Source organism: Camelina sativa, chromosome 1 (assembly GCF_000633955.1).
Source record: "Camelina sativa cultivar DH55 chromosome 1, Cs, whole genome shotgun sequence".
Classification (NCBI taxonomy): Eukaryota; Viridiplantae; Streptophyta; class Magnoliopsida; order Brassicales; family Brassicaceae; genus Camelina; species Camelina sativa.
In genome coordinates, this window is record NC_025685.1 from 3105710 (window position 1) to 3121675 (window position 15966).

The following is a 15966-nucleotide window of genomic DNA, read 5'->3' on the forward strand; positions in this document are numbered from 1 at the left end:
TTGTATGCTTTGGGCAGAGATATGGCCCAGAACTTACATTCTGTGCGGTCATGTCAAATAAATAAGCCAAACTACTTTAGTTAAAAAAGATAATCACATGAAGGTAGCTATCTGTCAGGTACCTTGTGTGGTGGATGTTGGCAATAACAATGGTAAGCAGCATCACACCTTTTGCAGAACATGAACTTGTTAGGATCTCCTGTTCTACGGCAGACCTAAGGAGGGTAACGACTCAGTGAGGCAGGTTTAAAGATCTAAAGACACTCTCTATAGCAGTTAGGCTAACAGTTTTATATCAGTTTGTTACTTAAGACAACTGGTTTCGTTAAATAAAAAAGAAACATATGTTTTATTATCAATCACTTTGCGAGCAATTGGTAGTGCTAAGATGCAATAGATATTACGAACAAGAAAAATGAGAAACCAGAAACAAACTACGTACCTCACAAACCCGGCAAGAGGGACAACTCCATGAACTCCAATGAAATAAATCTGCAACTTACAGCGATTAGACCTCAAAGACTTAGCAAGCCAGGAAAAAGGACAGCAACATTGAATGTAAGTAAATACCTCTATGTTGGGCCCAAGACTTTAAACAATTCTTGTGGTACTTCTTTCCACAGTGTTTACAGGAAAGCATCCTCTTTGCTCTGTCACTTCCCTCACCTTCTCCTAGGAAGCACATTCTGCACATTATATTCATGCCGGAGTGAGCTACTTCATCACCAGCAAGGTCTCTTGATGAAAGCTGTACAACAAACACAATCAAAGATACGTCAATACAGGAAAAAAATGGCTTCGGAAGTAAAAGATGACATTTTTGAGGCAACAATTGTCAACGAAGAAGAATCAAACAATTCTCCCAATTTTGTATACACAAACTGAATACCAAAGCAAATTAAGAACAAAAAAAAAGGCACTCACCTCATTGACACCAGATTCAAACCTGCGAGCATAATCCTCAGTAGCTTCAACCGTAACAGCAGCTTGTCTCTGAAGAGCAACACGTTTCTTCTGAGCCGAAGCTTCCTCCGCCAATTCATCAACAACTCCAACACCATCCCCAACCCCCAAAATCGAAACAGAAGAAACCGTCTGAGGAGCAGGAACAACCTTAGGAACCCTAACCTGAACCGTGCATCCATGAACAACATTAGAAGAAACACGAGGATCCTTGCGAAACTCCTCCACTTGATTAACCTTCTTCAAAAACTCGTCTTCGCCATTAGGTCTTCGGAGATCCCGAGAAAACCCTAAGGAGCAATCGCAGATCCGACGACTGCGAGAAATAGGATGGTAAGGAGAGATAGTGAAGCAAATAAGGAAGAGACGAGAGATAGATTAGAGAGATACCATGTAATTGGGCAAGCTACGTGAAAGGCCATTATAATCAAATCCCACCGCAACCAAAAATTATTCCTCTCGCCTCCAAAATAAAAAATAAAAAATAAAAAGAAAAAAAAAATTCGAGATTTTGATTTTAGAGATCGCTTCTCTCTTTTTTTTTAGTATATTTTTTTATTTTTTTAATTTATTATTATTATATAAAAAGAAAATTTAAGGATTTATTATGTAATAAATTTATTAATGAATTTAATTAGTAGTAGTAGAAACTAGAAAGAGTTAAGAGAAAGGGTGGGTCGTCTCTTTTGTGCGCTCTGTGAGAGTTTTTGGGGTTTGGACGCAGAGATAAGAAGATGCTTTTTTTTTTCTCATCTCAACCTTAATCAACGGTTGGTTTATTATAAGATGCTGCCAAAGAAACCCGAAAGAGTACTCTTGTTGACTCCTCCAATTAAATGCATCCACGTCGTCACACTCCCAACTCTGTTCTTTCAACTTTGGAGTTTCTCAATTACAGTATAGATGAGATATGTTTGCTTAACTAGAGTAGTAGAGCAATAAAAAAAACTTTTGACTTGGTAAATTTATTATATTGACAACAGACGCGGATGGTGGTGATTGGTGACATTTTAACAACAAATGACACATAAAATATTTCTTTCACGTGTAGACTCATCAATTCAATCAACAACCAAATAAGATGAGAGACCAAATGCTTAAACGGTAGCTTTGTTCCAAACATGTTAATGTCATTAAACCAAATACTTCTCCACTAATCACTTATAGATACTTCATTTAACTGACTCTTACTATCCATCAAACACTTAGTCCTTATTTTTAATATATTTATCCCAAGTCATCTGCTGATCATGATGATCATCACCTCCTCATCCATAGATAGAGTCTTCTCTGGTGCACATGCTGAAGCTCCAGCACTGGCCCCTGATATTGATTTGTGCTGCTTCTCTCTCTTTGTCACCTTGAGCATCGTTGAATTCAAGTTTCTGCAGATCCATGTCAAGAGACTCAAAGTCTGGCTCATCAGCTTCTGCCAAGAACTGCTCAGCTTTCTCTTGAGGCATTGTTTTACTAGCCAATACCAATAAGTAACCATACTCAGATTCTTCAGCTGCGTCAGATGTTCCAGCAACAGCACCTTCGACAAGCTTCTTCCCCAATGGTGTGAATCCTCTCTGCCTCAACTCCTGAACAAGATGAGCTTTCTTCTTATCAATCACTATGATTTCTCCACTGATTACTCCGCCAATAAACTTGACCTTGTTTTCTAGTATCAGCAACTCATCGTCAAATTCTTCATCTGCATCAAAATGACCAGCAGGCTTGGCCTTGTTCGGAAATGGTGTGAATCCTCTCTGTCTCAACTCCTGACAAAGATCAGCTTTCTCCCTATTGTCCACAGTGATTTCCCCACTAACAAACCTCAATCTGTTTTCTAGTTTCAGTTTCTCAAGTTCCAACTTCTTTATCTGAATTCTCTGTATACATTTTTCACAAGACAGCTAATGTTATTAAGAAGACCAGAATAACTAAAACCTTTATAAACTGACTGAACCAAAAAAAAGTTATAAGATTTTTCTAACCCTTCTCAGCTCACAGTATTCAAGCTTGAGCTCTTCAAGGACTGCAACAAACAAGGTGGGATCAATTAGTAGTATATCATACAGAAGATACTGAACCATTTGGATCCTTAGAACAATAAGACTCGATTTGTTTATCAATTCAGACCTCAGAACCACCATTAAAATCAGCCTAGAAAAAAAAAAAAAAAACAAAAAACAAATATTTACCTGCACTGCAATTTGAAGGAGGATCCTCCAAGAGATCCTTGAGCTCCTTAAAAATCCTCATCGTTGCCATGCTTCGGACACGTCAGAAGGTAGAAATTAGGGTTCTCTACTTGGGAGAAACTGGAACTGAAAGAAGAATCTTTTTCGACCAGCCAAACTAAACGAGAGAGAGTCGAAAACAAAAATATTTGGACTCCTAACTGGTTTTGGGCCAGCTTACTGTGAGGTATTTTGGGCTCAAAACTTTTATCCATTCTTATAACTTTATAGGTGATGAATTTACTAACAAATCTTTGATGATTGTGTGACAGTAGTCTAAAAATATAACTAATAAGATTTTTTAAACTCTTGGAAGAATATTTTTTTTGTTTTCCTTCAAACTAGGTTATACGGTATAGGTCTGGACAAATAAACTGACCCGAAATACCCGAATATGACTCCGACCCGAAATAACTGAACCCGACCCGAACCGATTCTGTCTAAATAACCAACCGATTTTCGTTTTCAAATAACCACATGTATCGGGTATTACCCGACCCGAACCCGAGGAACCGAAAATACCTGTTTATTACCCGAGAACAATTATACACGATATCCCTAACATTATCACATATGATTTGCTTTCATCAAACCGTTTCACCAAATCTTTCTTTCTTTCTTTCTTTTTTCTTTCACTAGACAAGTATTATCAGTTTATCATTATCAGTTTCATTTGTTTAAGATTTTAAGTCATGCTTTTCTTTGTTGGGATGCTTAGACATGATATGTGGTTTGAATTGTTTTGCGAGACATGGTATACTCAGTTTCATTTGTTTAAGAGTTCATTGTTTTTTATTGAATTTGTTAGATTATACAACTGTTTGTACAGTTATATTTCAGGTTTTTCGGGTTTTGTAGGTACATTTCAGGTTTTTGTGGGTACTTTGGATACATTACAGGTTTCTTAAAGTCAATATCCAAATAATCCGAACCCAATAGGAACCGAATCTGACCCCAACCCGAAATTATATGAACACCTGTTCGGATCCTATATTAGTAAACCCGAAAAATCCAACCCCAAATTACCCGAACTTGAACCCGACCCGAACACCCAAATGCCCACGCCTAATACGGTATATAACTTATACCACACACTCACATAGCCTATTCATTTTAAAAACTTTTGTTTAAAAAGGCCCACATTTGATGTTAGATGTGCTAAAAAAAAAATAGAATCTGGTCCTAAAGTCCCATACGAATAAATGGATATGGTTGGGGTTTGATTACTCAATTTACTCAGTGTACAAACTACAAAGTGTCCTCAATTTTAATTTTGTGAGGTAAAAGAATCTTTAGACTCATCTTTGGTTTTAGTTTATTTACTAATATTTATCAGAAACTACTAAATTAAATTGATTATATTAATTAAATAACTTACAACAATATTTCTTTTCCTAAGGTTTATTATAATTCCGAACGAAACACATGTCTAATAACATATCTAGTGTTAGTGTGTTTGCAATAGTGATATGTTAGCATCTCTATATGGTTCCAACGATATAATACGATGAAATAAAAAGTGCTGCAAGTGAGGGAAGAAAACATAACCATTCGTAATTAATAAAATTGGCAAACATGGAGCAATCGCGACCGCATGGGGCTGTTAAGGCATCGAGTGGATAACATCAGTAGATAGAAAAACGCAAAAGGACCCACACAACACGTAACTTAGTGATGTGTTTACACAATTTATTCAGCTGATAGTCACATGCGGTCGCTGACTATATAACAAACCTATAGTCATAATAGTATTATTGCACATGCCTCTGATTTTGTATAGATATTAAAAATTTCCAATAATTGTTGGAACCAGCCAAAGCCAGAAATTGTCTACACCCTTACTCTCTCTCTAGCTCTCCATGATTACAGTTGCATCTGCCGCAACTCCCGTTTTAAGCAGATCAACTAAAAATCCCACAATCTGATGAAATCTTGTACAATCCTAATACGATATTCTCAAAGTATAGACAATTTCAGAAAAAAAAAATCTGATTTGTGACTTGGTTGTTCATTATTGATGTTTTGAGATTTGTAAACTAAGTTAGACATTAAAACAGTTGTTTTTATAAAACGCGTATTTTTGGGTAAAAAGTTCATGTTATAGCATATAATGCATGTACTATTCGGTAGTGAAGTTTTGAGAATAAGAATTCTGTTATGGCTCTGTTACCGACTTAAAAGTTTACTAAATACTCCATTAGTGTTTCTAAAACAAGTAAACAAACAAACATAAAACTTAGTCGGTTTTTTTTTTCATTTTAATAAAACTTGACATCATTGTTTTTGGCTCCGTTAGTTAGTTACTTGAATGGTGGAAAATCTCAAAAGTTATCGGATCGATGATTTTTTGACATCAGCCATTTGTCTACGCTTTTTACTAATACATTTCCAAGATAGTTTTACCATCGAAGAAGACTACTCCCACTAGCTAGCTTTGTTGTGACGAAACATATGGTATCAATGAAGAAAATTGTAATGTAAATTGCTTTATTTTATGGTATCAATAACATGTTTCAATAATTGTTAACAATCCTTACAAAATTTACCAATAGAAAACTATAGAATCCAAGTAAATATTAGTTCTATCTTCTTCAAGTAAACAAGATTGTGGGAAGAGTGAAGGAAGAAAGGGCACAAGTGCCGATACGAGATTAGAGAGCATCAATTAAGGAGGAAGTCGGTTTCAGTTCAGCAAGACAGACAGACAAAATCCATCAATGTGGTCCCATTACCATTACCTCTTTCTACGTGATTTCCTCTCTCTCTCTGTCCCAGTCGCGTTTAATCCCCTTTTCACTTTTTCTTGTATAAAGTCGTAGCATCTCGAGATAGTTTTCCTCAAATTCTTTGAACCCTTTCATTCTCTCTCTCCTCTGAAGCTCCTCTCTCACTCACTCTTCTTTGAGGAAGAAGAAAAAAGAGTAAAAATGGCGGTTCCTAAAGCCATTATTCTACCTATCTTGCTACTCATCTGTGGTGCTGCTCTTGGAGCTCCTGCTTATGAAGGTATATATGTAAAATCACATTCTCTCTGGTTTGCTTTGGTTTTGGGAAGATGGGTCTTCTCTGCTTAGCATTCTAAATCAAGATTTGGTGTTTTTGGATCAAAAAGATTCATTCTTTGTATGTAGATCTAAGATTTCTTTCTCTCTGTTTGCTTCTTCTTCAGGGTACCTTCGTAATGGAAACTTCGAAGAGTCACCAAAGAAAACCGACATGAAAAAAACAGTTCTCCTCGGCAAAACCGCTTTGCCCGAATGGGAAATCACCGGTTTCGTCGAGTACATCGCCGGTGGTCCTCAACCGGGAGGTATGTATTTCCCTGTTGCTCACGGTGTTCACGCCGTGAGGCTCGGAAACGAAGCCACGATCTCTCAGAACCTACAAGTCAAACCAGGTTCTCTCTACGCGCTCACGTTCGGTGCGTCGAGAACTTGTGCACAAGACGAGGTTCTTCGAGTCTCTGTGCCTCCTCAGTCCGGTGACTTGCCGCTTCAGACGCTTTACAACAGCTTCGGAGGTGACGTGTACGCTTGGGCCTTCGTTGCCAAGACTTCTCAAGTTACTGTGACTTTCCATAATCCTGGAGTTCAAGAAGACCCTGCTTGTGGTCCTTTGTTGGACGCTGTCGCCATCAAAGAGCTTGTTCATCCATTGTACATCAAAGGTAAGCTCTCCGGTTTGGTTCCAGTTCACTTTTCTAGGGTTTTTAGTTTCCGGTTTATTGGATAGCAGAGCCCGAAATCAGTTGAAAACCAATTAAAATTTTGATATGATTCAGATTGGCTTTTAAGTTAGATTCGGTTCAATCTTGCTACCGGTTCAGATTCAATTTGGTTCGGTTTGGTAATAACTCGGGGTTTTCGACAAGTGCAGGAAACTTGGTGAAGAACGGAGGGTTCGAAGAAGGTCCTCACCGACTCGTGAACTCTACACAAGGAGTCCTTCTCCCACCTAAACAAGAAGATCTCACATCACCTTTACCTGGTTGGATCATTGAGTCACTCAAGGCAGTGAAATTCATAGACTCCAAGTACTTCAATGTCCCCTTTGGTAAAGCTGCGATTGAGCTTGTTGCAGGCAAAGAAAGTGCCATTGCACAAGTCATTAGAACTTCACCTGGTCAAACCTACACCCTCTCCTTCGTCGTTGGAGATGCTAAGAATGACTGCCATGGATCAATGATGGTTGAAGCTTTTGCAGCCAGAGATACACTCAAAGTGCCACACACTTCCGTTGGTGGAGGTCATGTTAAGACTGCCAAGTTCAATTTCAAGGCGGTCGAGGCAAGAACTAGAATTACTTTCTTCAGTGGTTATTACCATACCAAGAAGACTGATATTGGATCTCTGTGCGGTCCTGTCATTGATCAGATTGTGGTTACTCATGTGGCTTAGATCGAGTTTACTCTTTTATCACGACTGCATCTTGTGTTCTTTGCTCCTTTTGGAATTAAGTGATAGCCTTCAAGTTAAAATGGATAATGATATATCCCATTATTGTAATATGAGATGTTTTGAGTTAAACCAAGAGTAATAGTTAATAACAAAAAATTAGTAGGTTGGAGCAAAAACTTGTTTTTGATCTTATAACATACTTTAAAGTGCAAGGATGAATAGTTATATTAGCTATTGAAGTATAAAACTTGGTCAATCACCGAAGTTGAAAATTTGAATTAAAGTTAATGTGAACTAAAGTGTAAAAATTGATTCACCAAAAAGGTGGAAGATATGAAGTAGTTGAAAAACTTTAGAAAATACTTTTAAAGTGGAACTAATTACAAGAAAAAACAAATCTAGTGGTTTCTTAAATTGAATTTGGAACCTCAGTTTGGGTCTTTTAGTTAACAAAATAACTATGGTCATATTTTGTTTAGTAAAAGGATAAAAACCATTTTTGTAACCAACACCTAATAATAGAATCTGAGACTTCTTTGAAGTTTGAACCAAACAAATCTATTGGTTTCCTTAAATTGAATTTGGAACCTAATATTGGGACTTAATTCAGATAAATCTATGGTCAGATTTTCTTTAGTAAAAGGATAAAACCCATTTTTTAATGAACACTTAACTATAGAATCTGAGACTTCTTTGAAGTTTGAACCATATAGTCTAAGCAAATGTATCCATACACAAAGAACGTTCTCTTTAGATAGAAAAGCCAGCGAGGGCTCCATATATTAATAACTTAATTTGCATTATAGAAACAAAATATGAAAGTACTCTTGATCCAATTATTTATGTGAAACTATTACAGACAACGGTCTCTCGAACAAAATATGAGAAAACAAAACACAAGAACTAGAAACAAACAAACAAAAAGGAAGAAGGAAGAAGAAAGAAGAGAAGATGCAACTCGTTTATAAACTAAGTAAGTCCTAGGAAGATGATGAGGATCGTCCACGCAAATACCTCCACGGTCCGGTTCCCGTTGCGATCCTGCATAAAATTCAACAGCAACCGAGTCAAAAGACTGATTCTACTATAATGGGCTATATAGTAAAGGCCCGTTAAGGACCCAATTCAAATACCTGGCAATCCCAGTGATAGCTCGGAGAGCCATATAGACGGTAAGAGCTATCCATATTCCTATAAAACCATGGGTCATTGCCATATATATTACTGCTGCAATGCTTATGGCCGCCACTCCTACCTGATATGTCAGAATTAACAAATAATAAGAAAAGAGTCAAATTTCAAGAAAATGTGAAATGAACACGTGGTCATTAAGCATTGCAGATGTAAGCAAAGAAGGTGTGTGCGTACCATGGAGTATGCAGTGTAAGCAAAATCAGATGCTCCAAAATTGACTCCATCCAATACAAAGGCGAGTGAGTTTATTGGCTGTGTTGCTGCTATAAACTGCATATATATATATATATATATATATATAACATCTTATTAGTTATAGTCTTTTTAAAATGTTTTTTTTTGTATAATAGTATAGTTATTGTTTAATGTTATTATTAGTACCGGGATTCCAATGGCCATGAGGTGAATAACAGCAGGATCCTTGGAGAATATTCCGGCACCAAAGTAGAGACCCAATCCGACGAAAACGGACAGTCCAAATCCCAACACAAAACCCATCTGCACACCAATTTCATTCATTTTTGGTTTTAGTCACACAATTATTTCATTGTTTAAAGAGAGGTTTTATATAATGTGATTTGAACCGAACCTGTAGAACACGGGATGCAACAGCCGACACTTTGGTATAGTCTTTCTCAGCAAACGAACAAGCCAGAATCGCCTATAAGATTAAAGACACATCAAATGATCATTTCCATATACAACTTGATCAACCGTATTAATTATATACAGTATACGAGGGTTACAAATTAAAGATGAGATTAATTTAGTAAAAGGATTTTACCTGACCCGCAACGGCAAGACCATCATTGAGAAGAGAAGAAGTTAGCCAGACTTGTAAGCAAATCTGAAAAGCTGCCATTGGTGTCGCACCGAGTCGAGCCGCCATTGCTGCTGCTAAGGTCTGACAAAACGTCACAGCTATGGTCCTCGCCAGCAATAATAGCCCTTTCATTTTTTAATATTACTTGTTAGATCACATCAACATTTCTGTACTTTGCAAGGACATCGGACTATATTTAAAATATTCAGTCTTTTTAAATACAGACCTTATTTAATTGAAATTCTAGTACTACATAGATTTGTTATTTATTTTTTCTTTCACCCAAAAATATATTAAAAAAAGTTTTTTTTTGATTCTGTGCAGTAGCTAGCACCTACGACGGATCTTGTGCTTTGATAACTGCAAGAAAAACAACTTTTAATGAATATGCATCCACACGTACCATTTTTAAGGAACCTTCCAAACTGCAAATCCCCGAAGTTTGGTGGCATCAAGTTAACTTCCTTTGCGAGGAAGATGAACAAAATTAGAGTCATAAAGTACCTTCACGTACACAAAAGAAAAAACAAACATTAGTTTTAGTTTCGTAAGTCTTTTTTTTAAATAAAAAAGTTCATAAGTCTACATTTAGTTGTGAAAAAAAAAAGATATGAGCCTAGCAATTATCAGTAATGATCAATTCTGCATGTGTGAAAAAAAGTTGAGTGATTTTTCTTACTGAGAAATGACATGGGCAATGGCTGCACCGCTGGTCCCGAGACGAAGCACAAAAATGAAGATTGGGTCGAGGACGATGTTGATGAGATTTGCCACGACTGTTTCATGCATCAAGACAAATATTATAGCAGATAGAGTGACGATCTGGTAATATATCAAATTATAAGAATAGAGTGGTTAATATATTTTACCAGTGGCAAAGAGAGGAGTTTTGGTATCCTTGAAGCCACGAAAGACGCCTTGCATAGCAAGAGATAGAAGCAATGCAGGAGCTCCTAAAGCTCGTATGCTCAAGTACTTGTGCGCTGGTGATAACATTGGCGAATCCTGTTATCAAAAAGTCAACTCAAATTAGTCAATTATTTTGGTTCTAATCCAAGATTATGTGCATGCATGTCAATGTATATTTCTTTTAACTCACTGATTTCACTCCCATGAAGCCTAGAAGCAACTTGGAACTGAAAATCAAGAAAATAGCTTGGGCAAGGCCGAGGATTAACCCCAAGATCATGGCTGTTGATGCTGTTCGTATAGTCCTCTTCCCTTTTTTATTCCCTTTGTTTTCGCTGTTTGACTTTGTATCCGATGCTACTAATTCACAACAAAAACAACAACAACAACAACAAAAACACAAATTCAAACTAATGAGTTACCACCTTGGATGCAATTGTTTGAAAAGCTATAATTTATGTGTTGGTTTTTATAGGTTTTGATAAAGCACTGTTTAGAATTACAATTTTTTCCCCCTTTTTCCAAATTTTATACTCATACACCAAACATAAACATATACACAGTCTGTTTACGTTTGACGTAGTTTGTAGAAATAAAACATAAAATTCCGTTTTGGATACGAAGAATATATGGTTTCATTTATTTTTATTTTTTTGACAACAAAGGTTAGAAATATGGTTTAATTTAAAAATGCCGACATAAACTGAACATGAATTAAAAAAAGAAAAAAAATAATAATAACCAATTCCAAACTTTTATAAAGTTCTGATCAATGTTGAGTGAGATAGTATGATTTGGGGAATTTACCAGGTGGTTGCTGTGGCTGGTTGGGAGTGTTACTTGTAGGTGAAGAAAGGCCCTTTTCCAAGGAATCTTGAACAAGTATAGTTTCTGCATGAACAAGATTGGCTTTGTTTGCTTCTTCTTTCATCTTCTCCATCGTGTCTTCCTCTGCCACAAACGAAGTTGTGATGCTCACAAGTGGGAATACCGTTATTCTAGAAGCTTGATTGAATATGGCAATGGATACTCCGACCGCCGCTAGCTGAACCGCTCCCAAACGCCCGATAAAAGCGGTATCAATTAGAGAGGCGACTGGATCAGAAGCCAAAGCCAAAGCTGCTGGAAACGCCATGCCTAGGATCTCTCGCCCGATTGTATCCAGACTGAATACATGTCTGAGCAGTTTCATATGAATTATTAAGTGTTATCAGGATGAAACACCTCTTATAAAATATTCGTCACCATGATCATAAATACATAAACACGCACCTTAAATCTGTGAAGACAACCAGAATTGGGATTGGCTTGCTCACGCTGGTTGGAATTGTAGCAAGATCACCATTTTCCGTCATCGATATTTTATTCTTGCGTAACTGCCTCTGTAATTAATTGCTTGAGTCTGAAAATATCATTTAAGTGTTTCGAAGAATCGGAGAAGCAAAGGGAACGTTTATAGTAGATTCCATGTACAAATGTATTTGTATTTATAGACACGTAATGAGCATGCATATCTTTGCTTATTTAATAAAGGAAAAAATATATATTTCTTTCTTTTTTCTTTTATTTCATATGTTTGTTGAAGAAAACAAAGGTTTCCTTCCCTAACATCTTTTGGTTTGCTTTTTATTTCCGTCTAAACTAAAGACACCAACAATAATATGAATTTCCTCTTTTTACTGAAGGAAAAATAGGTAGGCATAAACATCGTAATGTGCTTCTATTAATTTCAAAATCCCATTATAACTTATTAGCTTGTCCTTGTTAATTATAATAACTTCTAAGGTTTGTTTAATTAATAGGAAAACTATGGTATTCGTGAACTTTAACAAAAATTATAGTACTGAAGCTGACTGTGAAAGAGAAAGAGTCTTCTATTTTTCTATTGAGTAAATAATTTTTGTTGTCATGAAAGTTTTCTTACTTGTATTCATCATAGTGGGAACGAGTTTATTTTCTTCTAAACTCCTCATTTATTTTTTGATATCTTCCACTTAAAAAAGTGAATCTTTTTGAGTAATTGAAATTCACTAGTTGCCAAAAATTTGTTATTTTATCATTAAATAACATCTAATTTAATAATTCAAAAGCTTCTTTTTCTTCGGCAGTTATAAAGACTTTTTCAAGTTTTTTTGTTATGTTAAATCAAAATTCTGTGTTAATATTGTATATAATGGAATTGAAATAGTTTTCTGTTTTGATAATATGATTTCAATATTACTATAAATATAGTTTATCATTATGATGAATAATTAATTTGTAAGTTTTCTTTAAGCACATCTGAATTTTCGGTTCTTTCCATTTTAAATAAAAAATCACTTTCATTTTAGTTTACCATAAATAACTTTTTTTTTTGTCAAACAGTTTACGATAAATAACTAAAAGACAAAAATATCATTTATAATTTAGGCAGCGGCGTTAAAATATTCAGCGCCGTTTTACTTAGTACAACTAGAAAACAAAGGGAAGACAAAATTTATCAAGAATATAAAATTTTGATGAAAATACCGATATTCATAAATTATGTTAAGAAAGTAATGTTGTTTTAAAAAAGTAACATATACTACGGAAATTATTCCTTCCATAGGACCTCGGTTCCAAGATTGGGACGTTGAAAAGAGTAAGTTATATAAGTTGTAACATTACTTAAACACATGCATGTTTGTGGAGCATTGTTAAAAGACTTGCATAACGGTGTTTTCTTTTTTAGGGAGGGAGAGAGGGTGAGAGGCCGTTTAGTTTTATCACGATTCAAAGTACCTAAGATTAAATTGGTGTACCTAGTGTAAAAATCTTTTTTTTTTTTTGTATTATTTGTGTCATGGTCATTATAGCAAACTGTAATTAACTTTCTATTATGATTTATGAACACCCTTAGAAAGATAATATTAGCTAAAGGAAGGCGACAGTCGGAAAACAATAACATAAAAGATGGCTACACAGACCAACACAGGTGAGTTGTATATAGTGCGTGTCGTGTATGTAATTGTTTGTTCCGCAAGATAAGGCCATCTTTTCCAAGCTATCGATTTCTATTTCACTACCAACATTGCCACTTCCCCCATTCATAACAGTATATAATACATATTACTTAGTTATCGTAGAGCTAAAACCCGTTTTATAAACTATGTGATTAATGACGAAATTAAATTCATAACATGAAATTTTATAATTTTACTGTTGTTTAGCTTGCTTTTTTGTTTCCAAATAAAATTATCCCAAAACTAATTTAAAATCTTTAGATCAGTACATAAGTATATTAAAGGTGAAAAATTGATTATGTAATATATGTGGTAGGAATCTGTAGTGTTTATACCAGCTTTTTATGTTTCTAATAAATAAAAGAAATAATATTTCTATATGTAAATTGGAATGATTACTTAAAATATTTAAGAAGTAATCAAATATCAAACTAATAATATACTGGTATTGTCTTCTTATAAAAAGACTCAAAATGAGGATGAAGATTGATTAATAGGAAACTGAAAGATAATATGTAAGAACTAAAAAAATTGGGAAAATTAATTAAGAAAAAAAAGATAATTTTGGTACATGGAAAAACTAAATTCTGTTCAATTATATCTGAAATGAAAATTATGTTTTAGCCTCTCTATAAACTTAACAACTAATATTTTGTTATATTCTTTCCCTCGGTTCATATATAATACAACCATACACACTACCTACATACACAAAGAACTGTCCTGCATGTTTGTTGATATATCCTTGTAGGATGGAGAATATATATGCAATTACTAAAAAAAATCGCAGAACTTATGAGATATATGGAGAAAATATCTTACCTTTTACGTAGCCAACGCTTATATAAGTAGTCACGTGAACTTGAGATGAGTAATAGTCAGTCAGTGAGTATCTAGGAGTGTTTAGAGAACTTATAGGCGTGAGTAGTAGTCAGTCAGTGAGTATCTAGGAGTGTTTAGAGAACATATAGGCGTGTGCCAGTACTTGGCTTCAATTTAATGAGTGTGTGCCAACACTTGGCTCCAATTTATACACACACTCCATTAATATTTATTTTTGTCCATATGTTCTCCAAACTTTGCTTTTATATATAATGCAATGGATATCCTGCCTTTTCTTTTACTTTATATTAACTTTTGTTAAAAGTTGGGAATTTACTTGTGGAAATTGCGGAAACTGCAAATATATGTCAGTTACAACGTTCTTGTATATAAGACAACAATATGCGTAATCTTCTTCTTTTTTTTTTCTTTTTTTTTTCGTTCTTTTTTTACGAATTGTTGAGTATATGTAATATGTTGAATATGTTGTGTGAACATAATTTTCAGGTTAAAAATGAACCAACATAATTTTCAGTAATGAGTATGTCTTTATATCTTGCTTTAAATCGTTTTCTCATAATCGAAATATGAATGATGAATCGAAACTATAACACGATACACAGCTCATTTCATTACAAAACAAAAAAATGTATGTACAATGCATCTAAATTTTCAGAATTGCAAATATATGTTAAAACGTTAATTTTACAATACGACATAGTTTGTCGGCTTCGTCTAAGCTTCACTCTTTCGTCTCTCAGACGTTGCTTATATTTAGGGATAATCTAATTAGTAAATTTTCATTAATTAATTATTTGGTTAATTGATTAGTCAGTTCCTTGCTCAAATCCAGTAAAACACTTGTAACTTATTCGATTTGTGTCTGAAACCAAAATGATTCGATGAACGAGAAACTTATGAGAGACGTGACGTAGTGGCTGAAGTCACATTCAACGTAACAGTCACAATCAACGTAACAGTTTTATACAACAAATGTGGGCTACGTAGGATTCCCAATTAAATTGTAACAAATATTAATTAACTTACCCTTCATTTTTTTTTGTTTTCTCATTCTTTTTATAAAAGTAATATTTTTTTTTTTGTTCCTTTCTATTGTTATGCGCCTTCACCTTACCTAATTTATCCATCACGATACCCATTGAACTACATTTGATACCTCACGTTTCTTATCATCTCCTTTCATAAGCTATCCGCTGTTTAATTAATCATTACCATCTAAAAACTTAAATGCATGTTAATCATATCATTCGCATCTCCAACATAATTGTCAGAGGATATGCAAATGGATTCGTGGATGAAATTGTTAGATATTATTTTCTGATTAAGTTAACGTTTAGTTATACGTAGTGCGCACTCTAATTTCAAAAGATGCAATTATTTGACAACACACACAATTCATTCTATAAAGAGTACATAAAAAGTACAAGTGTACCATGACTCAAAATATTTCATAGAAAAACACTTGACGTTTAGTTCAAAAAAAAAAAAAGAAAAACACTTGACGTCTCTCGGAAATGATTTAATTACAAAGACATCAACACTTGAGAATGACTCCATTATGTCTACACGCACATCGGGCACGAGCCACTATTTTTATATTGTCTGGTAGCTTTATTAGTGTCATTTAA

The 15966-nt window shown here is 34.8% G+C and overlaps 4 protein-coding genes across 8 annotated transcripts in view; 1 reads left to right on the forward strand and 3 right to left on the reverse strand.

Annotated features, from left to right (window-relative positions):
- Window positions 1-1490, reverse strand: part of LOC104703828 — a 2758-nt gene extending 1268 nt beyond the window's left edge. The window contains exons 1-6 of the mRNA XM_010419913.2: window positions 1354-1490; window positions 925-1279; window positions 571-748; window positions 443-492; window positions 123-215; window positions 5-40 (exon numbers count right to left, since the gene is read on the reverse strand). Coding sequence (XP_010418215.1) covers window positions 5-40; window positions 123-215; window positions 443-492; window positions 571-748; window positions 925-1279; window positions 1354-1385 — 744 coding nt within the window. The 5' untranslated portion in view covers window positions 1386-1490. The remainder of the gene's footprint in view (window positions 1-4; window positions 41-122; window positions 216-442; window positions 493-570; window positions 749-924; window positions 1280-1353) is intronic.
- Window positions 1985-3324, reverse strand: LOC104741745 (DNA topoisomerase 2). The gene is made up of 3 exons (XM_010462692.2): window positions 3153-3324; window positions 2946-2986; window positions 1985-2840 (listed from the first exon to the last, which is right to left on the reverse strand). The coding sequence occupies exons 1-3, from the start codon at window positions 3220-3222 to the stop codon at window positions 2232-2234; spliced, it is 720 nt and encodes a 239-aa protein (XP_010460994.1). The 5' UTR covers window positions 3223-3324; the 3' UTR covers window positions 1985-2231.
- Window positions 6003-7753, forward strand: LOC104741840. The gene is made up of 3 exons (XM_010462794.2): window positions 6003-6197; window positions 6361-6858; window positions 7068-7753. Exons 1-3 carry the CDS (start codon window positions 6119-6121, stop codon window positions 7586-7588), a joined length of 1098 nt encoding a protein of 365 aa, XP_010461096.1. The 5' UTR covers window positions 6003-6118; the 3' UTR covers window positions 7589-7753.
- Window positions 8369-14495, reverse strand: LOC104741933 (protein DETOXIFICATION 43-like). Of its 5 annotated transcripts, none has more exons than XM_010463046.2 (13): window positions 14318-14495; window positions 11787-11896; window positions 11322-11692; window positions 10705-10874; window positions 10475-10610; window positions 10285-10381; window positions 10009-10109; window positions 9567-9730; window positions 9372-9443; window positions 9164-9280; window positions 8957-9052; window positions 8722-8843; window positions 8369-8629 (listed from the first exon to the last, which is right to left on the reverse strand). In XM_010463046.2, exons 2-13 carry the CDS (start codon window positions 11867-11869, stop codon window positions 8569-8571), a joined length of 1590 nt encoding a protein of 529 aa, XP_010461348.1. In that variant the 5' UTR covers window positions 11870-11896; window positions 14318-14495; the 3' UTR covers window positions 8369-8568. The 5 variants fall into 5 exon arrangements, with proteins under 5 accessions (XP_010461348.1, XP_010461282.1, XP_010461208.1 ...); XM_010462980.2 differs by having other exon boundaries at window positions 11787-11909; XM_010462906.2 differs by having other exon boundaries at window positions 11787-11916.

What these genes read in the sequence shown, in the direction of transcription:
- LOC104741745 (XM_010462692.2), bottom strand. Translation starts at nt 3,222, where the DNA reads ATGGCAACGATGAGGATTTTTAAGGAGCTCAAGGATCTCTTGGAGGAT. An exon ending in TCCTTCAAATTGCAGTGCAG is followed by an intron (nt 2,987 to 3,152) that starts GTAAATATTTGT and finishes TGTTTGTTGCAG; the next exon opens with TCCTTGAAGAGCTCAAGCTT. An exon ending in AATACTGTGAGCTGAGAAGG is followed by an intron (nt 2,841 to 2,945) that starts GTTAGAAAAATC and finishes AAATGTATACAG; the next exon opens with AGAATTCAGATAAAGAAGTT.
- LOC104741933 (XM_010463046.2), bottom strand. Translation starts at nt 11,869, where the DNA reads ATGACGGAAAATGGTGATCTTGCTACAATTCCAACCAGCGTGAGCAAG. An exon ending in GTTGTCTTCACAGATTTAAG is followed by an intron (nt 11,693 to 11,786) that starts GTGCGTGTTTAT and finishes GAAACTGCTCAG; the next exon opens with ACATGTATTCAGTCTGGATA. An exon ending in AACTCCTCTCTTTGCCACTG is followed by an intron (nt 10,382 to 10,474) that starts GTAAAATATATT and finishes TGCATGAAACAG; the next exon opens with TCGTGGCAAATCTCATCAAC.
- LOC104741840 (XM_010462794.2), top strand. Translation starts at nt 6,119, where the DNA reads ATGGCGGTTCCTAAAGCCATTATTCTACCTATCTTGCTACTCATCTGT. An exon ending in TGGAGCTCCTGCTTATGAAG is followed by an intron (nt 6,198 to 6,360) that starts GTATATATGTAA and finishes CTTCTTCTTCAG; the next exon opens with GGTACCTTCGTAATGGAAAC. An exon ending in TCATCCATTGTACATCAAAG is followed by an intron (nt 6,859 to 7,067) that starts GTAAGCTCTCCG and finishes CGACAAGTGCAG; the next exon opens with GAAACTTGGTGAAGAACGGA.